This window comes from Chiloscyllium plagiosum, chromosome 11 (genome assembly GCF_004010195.1).
Source record: "Chiloscyllium plagiosum isolate BGI_BamShark_2017 chromosome 11, ASM401019v2, whole genome shotgun sequence".
Lineage (NCBI taxonomy): Eukaryota > Metazoa > Chordata > Chondrichthyes > Orectolobiformes > Hemiscylliidae > Chiloscyllium > Chiloscyllium plagiosum.
The window spans coordinates 11,052,396-11,061,144 of record NC_057720.1 but is presented as its reverse complement, the minus strand read 5'-3'; the positions used below and the strand labels follow the sequence as shown (position 1 = coordinate 11,061,144).

General features: G+C 42.6%; 1 protein-coding gene across 4 annotated transcripts in view; it reads right to left on the bottom strand.

Moving 5' to 3' along the window:
* st6galnac3 (ST6 (alpha-N-acetyl-neuraminyl-2,3-beta-galactosyl-1,3)-N-acetylgalactosaminide alpha-2,6-sialyltransferase 3) overlaps nt 1-8,749 on the bottom strand; it is a 301,233-nt gene that overhangs the window by 281,217 nt on the left and 11,267 nt on the right. For 2 of the 4 annotated variants that reach the window (XM_043698677.1, XM_043698680.1), the window contains exon 2: nt 5,151-5,204. The exons of the other annotated variants lie outside the window; for them this stretch is intronic. In XM_043698677.1, the coding sequence (XP_043554612.1) occupies nt 5,151-5,204 (54 nt within the window). The remainder of the gene's footprint in view (nt 1-5,150; nt 5,205-8,749) is intronic. 4 annotated transcript variants of the gene reach the window in all.

The following is an 8,749-nucleotide window of genomic DNA, read 5'->3' as shown; positions in this document are numbered from 1 at the left end:
TGTTGCCAGGGTTGGAGGATTTGAGCTATAGGGAGAGGCTGAACAGGCTGGGGTAGTTTTCCCTGGAGCATCGGAGGCTGAGGGTGACCTTATAGAGATTTACAAAATTATGAGGGACATGGATAGGATAAATAGACAAAGTCTTTTCCCTGGGGTGTGGGAGTACAGAACTAGAGGCCATAGGTTTAGGGTGAGAGGGGAAAGATATAAAAGAGACCTATGGGACTATTTTTTCACAGAGGGTGGTACGAATAGAATGTGCTGCCAGAGGAAGTGGTGGAGGCTGGTACAATTGCAACATTTAAGAGGCATTTAGATGGGTATATGAATAGGAAGGGTTTGGAGGGATATGGGCTGGGTGCTGGCAGGTGGGACTAGATTGGGTTGGGATATCTGGTTGGCATGGATGAGTTGGACTGAAGGGTCTGTTTCCGTGCTGTACATCTCTAGGACTCTAAAGACTTCGACAACAGCACAGAAGGCCACCTAATCAAAAGCATTCTGACAACACAGGATAGACAATATTGTAACTTTTCAGGAAGTTTCCAAAGAAATTATGTGAAGAGATAAAACTGTGGCACGTGCATTTCAGTGTTGGAAAATATGAATTCAGCCACATTAGGTGTAAAAACACAAACACTGCTTTCTAAATATTGAAATGGAATAATAAAGTTCAAAAGGGACTTGGAGATTCATGTACACAAATCCTTAAAATGTCACAAATAGGTGCTGACAATAATCAAAAATGCAAACAGAATACAGGCCTATGTATCAAGAGGACTAGAATACAAGAGTGTAGATTACATACTTCGATTATACAAAGCCCTGGTTAGAGCACTTCTGAAGCATTAGGAGCAGCTCACTGAGACCATACCTTGGGAAGGATACATAGTCTTTGAAAGTAAGTACATTATAAACAAACCAGTATGATACCAGGACTCCAAGCATTAAATCTCAGGGAAATAGGATTCTGTTTCCTGAATTTAGATAACTCTGAGGTGATTTGATCAAAGTTTTCAAGATATTCTGGGGAATGGATTCAGGGAAATGATTTTCACAGGTCAGGGAATCTAGGACTAGAAACAATTGTCTAAAAATGTCCAGCCAGTTCTTTAAAGGGGGGGGAGATTAGGAAAGCCTCCCATAAATGATTAATAGAAGTTTGAAGCTGTCTTCCAAAATATGGCAATTGATGCCAGATAAATTGTTAATTTTAAATTCGAGATTGATAGTTTTTTTATGAGGTAAAAGACATTAAGGCAGTGTTTCCCGAACTTTGGCCCCATTTTGGGTCATGACTGACCCGAAGTCCTGGAGAGCAGTGTTGGAGGAGACCAACGAGAATGGGATGGAATGGGTTGAAGAGTTTTGTGATTGTAGGGCTTTTAACTCCAGGTGTTGGATGGGAATAGGCTTGACCAGTTCAGCCACATTCAATATTTCAATAAAGATGAGAATCTAAAGGAGCTTTGCAGCTGTTAGTACTCAGTGAGAGGGCTATGGCAGCCATTATTGTCCCAGACCTCGTGACCTCAAAGGTTCAGCTCATGACTTCAGTGTGGCCTACATTTTGGGAAGCTTTGCATTTGGGACAACAAAGGAATGAGGTCACCGATTATTGTAACTTCATTGACTGGTGGAACAGGATTGAAGGACTTAAAGACTTTTCTATGACTTTCTGACAGAGAATGAACATGTTTAAACCACTCTGTGAATGTCACTCTTTGTTGGAAGCTTCTGCTTTTTTTCATAGTGGAGGAATTGTGGCCAAGCAGGATTTCTTTCTCGTCGGTACAATGTTGTCTAGAGGACGATGATTCAATCCACCATTGTCCCCTTTGACAGTCTAGTGACCCTGTGCCAATTTGTTGATGTTCCACTTTGACGTGGAGCTATTTTCAGAACAGCAATGGTCATTTCTTTCTTTTCATCAGCCTTGTTTTCTGAGTTTTCTAATCACTGAGCTAGCTGGCCTCATCCATCACAAGAAACAGGAGAACATTTATTTTCAGCATCAATTTTGACGGTATTAGGCAAGAACTTTCAAAAGCTGATTCCTGAGAGGCTATACACAGGTAAAGGGATGGCTGGAAAGTGGGAGGCCTTCAAAAAGGAGATAAGGAGAGCTCAGAGGCAGGGTGTTCAGGTTAGGATGAAGGGCAAAGCCTGTAGGTGTAGATAATGCTGGATGACTAGAGAAATTGAGGGTCCGGTCAAGATTAAGATGACATTTTTCATATATAGAGACAGCTGAGATCAAGTGAATCCCTAAAAGAGTACAGGTGCAGTAAGTGTATACATAGAACATTACAGCGCAGTACAGGCCCTTCAGTCCTCGATGTTGCACCGACCAGTCATACCAATCTGAAGCCCATCTAACCTACACTATTCCTTGTCCAATGACGACTTAAATGTACTTAAAGTTGGCGAATCTACTACCGTTGCAGGCAAACATTCCATACCCTTACTACTCTGAGTAAAGAAACTACCTCTGACATCTGTCCGATATCTATCACCCTTCAATTTAAAGATATGCCCCCTCATGCTCACCGTCACCATACTTGGAAAAAGGCTCTCCCTGTCCACCCTATCTAACCCTCTGATTATCTTATATGTCTATTAAGTCACCTCTCAACCTTCTTCTCTCCAACGAAAACAGCCTCAAGTCCTTTCCTCATAAGACCTTCCCTCCATGCCAGGCAACATCCTGGTAAATCTCCTCTGCACCCTTTCTAAAGCTTCCACATCCTTCTTATAATGCGGTGACCAGAACTGTACACAATACTCCAAGTGTGGCCGCACCAGAGTTTTGTACAGTTGTAGCATAACCTCATGGTTCAGGAACTCGATTCCTCGATTAATAAAAGCTAAAACACTGTGTGCCTTCTTAACAACCTGTCAGCCTGGGTGGCAACTTTCAAGGATCTGTGTACCTGAACACAGATCTCTTTGCTCATCTATACTACCAAGAATCTTACCATTAGCCCAGTACTTCGCATTCCGGTTACTCCAACCAAAGTGAATCACCTCACACTTGTCTGCATTAAACTCCACTTGCCACCTCTCAGCCCAGCTCTGCAGCTTATCTATGTCTCTCTGTAACCTACAACATCCTTAATCACTATCCACAACTCCACTGACCTTAGTGTCGTCTGCAAATTTACTAACCCACCCTTTTACGCCCTCATCCAGGTCGTTTATAAAAATGACGAACAGCAGTGGACCCAACACCGACCCTTGCAGTACACCACTATTAACTGGACTCCAGGATGAACATGTTCCATCAACCACCATCCTCTGTCTTCTTACAGCAAGAAAATTACTGATCCAAACTGCTCCCACAATCTCATTCCCCTGCATTTTGTACAAAAGCCTACTGTGGGGAAACTTATTGAATGCCTTGCTGAAATCTATATTCGCCACATCAACCGGTTTACTCATCTACCTGTATGGTCAATCCTTAAGAGGGAAATCCAGATGGCAAAGGGGGGAAAACAGAGACCATTGGCAAATAGTGTTAAGGAGAATCCAAAGACATTAAGGGGGAAAAAAAAAGAGTAACTAGGGAAGGAATTGGGCCCCTTACAGATCAACAAAGCCATCTACGTATGGAACTACAGGATACGGGTGAGTTACGGAACAAGAATTTTGTGTCAGTATTTACTGTGGCGAAGGAAATAAATAGTGATTGCTGAAAGTGTCCATACTATGGAAGAGCAGATACTAGAGGTCTTAAAACACAAAGATGGATAAATCCCTGGGACCTAATCAATTAGAGTCACAGATGTACAGCACGGAAACAGACCCTTCAGTCCAACTTGCCATGCCCTCCAGATATCCCAACCCAATCTAGTCCCACCTGTCAGCACCTGACCCATATCTCTTCAAACCCTTCCTATTCATATACCCATCCAGATGCCTTTTAAATGTTGCAATTGCACCAGCCTGCACCACTTCCTCGGGCAGCTCATTCCATACACGTACAACCCTCTGCGTGTAAAAGTTGCCCCTTAGGTCCCTTTTATATCTTTCCCCCCTCACCCTAAACCTATGTCCTCTAGTTCTGGACTCCCCCAACCCAGGGAAATGACTTTGTCTATTTATCCTACCTATGCCCCTCATGATTTTATAAACCTCTATGGGGTCACCCCTCAGCCTCCAACGCTCCATGGAAAACAGCACTGGTGTTTTCCCTATAGCTCAAATCCTCCAACCCTGGCAACATCCTTGTAAATCTTTTCTGAACCCTTTCAAGTTTCACAACATTTTTCCGATAGGAAGACCAGAATTGCACGCAATATTCCAACAGTGGCCTCACCAATGTCCTGTATAGCCGCAACACAACCTCCCAACTCCTGTACTCAACACTCTGACCAAGAAAGGAAAGCATACCAAATGTCTTCTTCATTATCCTATATACCTGTAACTCCACTTTCAAGGAGCTGTGAACCTGCACTCCAAGGTGCCTTTGTTCAGCAACACTCCCTAGGACCTTACCATTAAGTTATAAGTCCTGCTAAGATTTGCTTTCCCAAAATGCAGCACCTCGCATTTATCTAAATTAAATTCCATCTGTCACTTCTCAGCCCACTGGCCCATCTGATCAAGATCCTGTTGTAATCGGAGGTAACCTTCTTCACCGTCCACTACACCTCCAATTTTGGTGTCATCTGCAAACTTACTAACTATACCTCTTATGCTCACAACCAAATTTTACTGTGAGTTCACTCTCAAGAGGGCCGATCTAACGTCTGCAGTGGTGACTGTGGGTACAGGTACATCTGAGGCTGTCGGGGCCAGTACACCATTTCACTGACCTTCTGTTCAAAATGAGCAGAGAATGCATTGAGCTCATTGGGGTAGGGTGGGGTGGGGGACATCATTGTCAGTGATTCTACTCAGCTTCACTTTGGTGTAAGCACTATACGATGTGTGTTTGTGTAGTTAGTCTGGGAGTCTAGTTTAGTCTGTTATTGCCTCTTGGCATTCCTAATGGCTTTGCAAAGACTTAGGAATGTTGCATTTGATCCCTTGATTGAAATAATTGATAGCCAGTGTTTCCCTTGTCAGCACTCTGAAAATTACCAATTTCTTTTTTTCTATCTTTTTCCTGTTTGCTAAACAATTCCCAATCCTTGTCAGTATATTACCTGTGCTTTGGCTTTGCACATCAACCTTTTCTGTGGAACTTCTTCTAAAGCTTTCTGAAAATGAAAAACACCACATTCACTAGTTCTCCCTCACCACTTCGAACATTTAGGACCTCAAAGAAATTTTAGTGGCTTTCCCCTTCATAAACCCATGTTGCCTTCATGTAATCCTGTTTATATTTTTAAAGTGCCCTGTTATCACATCCTTTGCAATAGACTCCAAAATCCTCTGACTACTGATGAGGAAATGGGCCTCTGGGAGGTAGGACAAAATGGATAAAGGAGCTGCACAAAATGGCTTCTGCAAAATGCACAAAAGAGCTTCTGCACTACTAAATGAAATTGCTCTGAACTAGTCAGAAACAAGAAACCGCAGACTGATGTGATTCCAATAAAAAAAAAACAGAAATAACGGTTGGGAGATAGGACAAAATGGTTCCCTATATGTGAATCCTACAGTTAGTCCTTAAAAGCTATATAAATAACTAACCACATTTGCAAGCTGTGAGATAAGGAGACACTAACGACACCTGCAAACTGCGAGTCTAGTCGATGAAATATGAAACCACATTTTGCAAACTGTGAAAAGGTGACATAAGCCATTACAACGCAATTGATATCATTGGTTCAAATTACTACCCATGAAGTAATTATAATTATTGATTGGTCCTAACTATGCAATCATGCTCCATGTCTGATGATGATTAATGTAAGCTGAAAGATGTGTTGCTGGAAAAGCACAGCAGGTCAGGCAGCATCCAAGGAGCAGGAGAATTGACGTTTCGGGCATAAGCCCTTCTTCAGGAATTCCTGAAGGGCTTATGCCCGAAACATCGATTCTCCTGCTTCATGAATGCTGCCTGACCTGCTGCACTTTTCCAGCAAAACGTTTTTCAGCTCTGATCTCCAGCATCTGCAGTCCTCACCTTCTCCTAGATGATTAATGTATGTAAACCTTATGCAAACTCTAAGGTTGTTGGATTCTTTTGATTGCCAAGAAGTTTTCCTACTTCTGGGCGAATCGGTCTGCCAACCCAGCGCTTTAACATACCATAAACAGTTGTTTGCATGTTGGACACAAAGTCGTTTATAGGTGTGTTAATTGACCAGTTGTGGAACTGAGTGAGTTATTGATCATCATAGATCATCACTGATGTTAGTCAAGCCAGTCTGTAATTTCTGGGGTTACATTTGTGCCCCCTTATGTTCATAGTTCCTTGAAACTAGAATCGCAGGTAGACAGGATAGTGAATAAGGCTTTTGGTATGCTTGCTGTTATTGGTCAGAACACTGAGCATAGGAGTTGGGAGGTCATGCTGCAGCTGGACAAGACATTTACTCGGCCACTTTTGGAATAAGGGTGCATAATCCTTTATCCGAAATGCTCAGGACCAGCTGGTTTTTCAGAATTCGGAATTTTTCGAATTTCAGAATAAGTGACAGTTTGATGGTGAATTTTTTAAAAAAATCTTACCAGAGGAGCAGGCTCACTCAGTAAAATGGGCCTTGAGAGAGAATTGAGGCCTGCCAGTGCTGGGCCACGGCGCCCCCCACCCCCCCACCACGTCGTATCTGAGTGACACGCATCAAGTGGTGCCGACTTAGGTGAACTGTTTGCACCCTGAACAACCTTGTTAATGAGAAAAACACTTCACAAAAAACCTTCGGACTTTGGAACTTTTCGGATTTCAGAATTTTAGATAAAGGATTGTCTAACTGTACTGAGTTCAATTCTGGTCTCCCTGCTATAAGAAAGATGTTGTGTAACTTGAAAGGATTCAGAAAAGATTTACAAGGGTGTTGCCAGGGGTGGAGGGTTTGAGTTCCAGGGAGAGGCTGAATATACTGGGCTGCTTTCCCTAAAGCATCGGAGGCTGAGGGACAAATCTATAGAAGTTTATAAAATCATGAGGGGCATGGATAGGATGAATAGCTAAGATCTCTTTCCCAGGGTAGGGGAGTCCACAACAAGAGGGTATAGGTTTAAGGTGAGATGGGAAAGATTTAAAAGGGACCTAAAGGGCAACTTTTTCATGCAGAGGGTAATGTGTTCATGGAATGAGCTGCCAGAGGAAGTGATGGAGGTTGGTACAATTACAACATTTAAAAGGCATCTGGATGGGTATACGAATAGTAAGGGTTTAAGAGGGATATGGGCCAAGTGCTGGCAAATGGGGCTAGATTGGTTTAGAATATCTGGTTGACATGGATAAGGTGGACTGAAGGGTCTGTTTCCATGCTGTACAACTGTATGACTATGACTATGACTTTAATTAGTTCAGAATGTTCCAGATTGTACAGTGTTTTGAAAGAAAGCAACCAACGTATCCACAATTACTATGGCAACCTAATCTACCTTAATTTAAACAAACTGTTCTACAAATGACCAGAAATATTTCAATCCATCACAAGGGAAGTAACTGACTGGGAAGGGTAGAGTCTTTGATCAGATGAATCACTTTTAAGAGAGAGGCAAAGGCCATTGCCTGCAACTAAGGCTGAAGTAGCCATCCCTTTACAAGGTCGTTCTCATCTGCTGAAAATACCTTTTAAACATTTCTCTTGTATTCATGGCTAACATAGAACCAGGAAAATGCTTGACTTCACATTCACTGGTCAACTCCTTTATATTAAATTTCCAGGCAAATGCACAAAGCACTTCCTATTTGCTCTTTGAAATTTGAAGTATTTGTATTTTACCCAAGCAGATGTAAAACATGAATTATAAATCATTTTAAGAGTTGTGGCTAATTGTCAATTACTGAAGGGAATACATTCCAAAAGCCTTAGTTGCCGTGCTTTACCGAGTTTGTGTTAAGGCTGTTGGCAATACAACCATTTTAATGATAATTGCATAGTTCTTGCTTCCTGAGTGTATAAGGTCTCTGCAGCCTCAGGTACTTTGTGTCAACCTTCAGATGTTGGTACGTTATTTCTCCCCTGCCTCTCTCATTCACTCCTTCTCAGACTCTGATGTCATTGCCAGTTATGTTCACAAGTTGCCACTTGTGGTGGTACATGTCGGCACAAATGATGTCGGGAAGAAGAGGAGGAACATACTACAGCGGGACTTCGGAGAACTAGGAAGAAGGCTGAAAAGCAGGACGCCCAAGGTGGTTATCTCCAGTTTGCTCCCAGTTCCTCGGGCTGGTGTGGCCAGAAACAGGGAGACTTGAACGTGTGGTTGGGGAACTGGTGCAGGAAGCAAGGATTTAAGTTCTTGGATCACTGGGGTATATTTTGTGGTAAGCATAAATTCTACAAAAGAGACGGTTTTTGCACCTTAATAGGTTAGGGACCAGCATTCTGGCAGGCAGATTTTCTATTGCAACACCGCTACATGCAGGTAGACTGGGAGAATCAGGATGGTATTGGACCTCAAGAAAGAGACTTTGTGGAGTGCCTCAGAGATGGATTCTTAGAGCAGCTGGTGCTGGAGCCGACCAGGGAGAAGGCAATTCTGGATCTGGTATTGTGTAACGAACCAGAATTGGTCAGAGACCTCGAAGTGAAGGAGACATTGGGAAGTAGTGACCATAATACAGTAAGCTTCAATCTGCAATTTGAGAGGGAGAGGATACAGTCGGAAGTGACAGTAC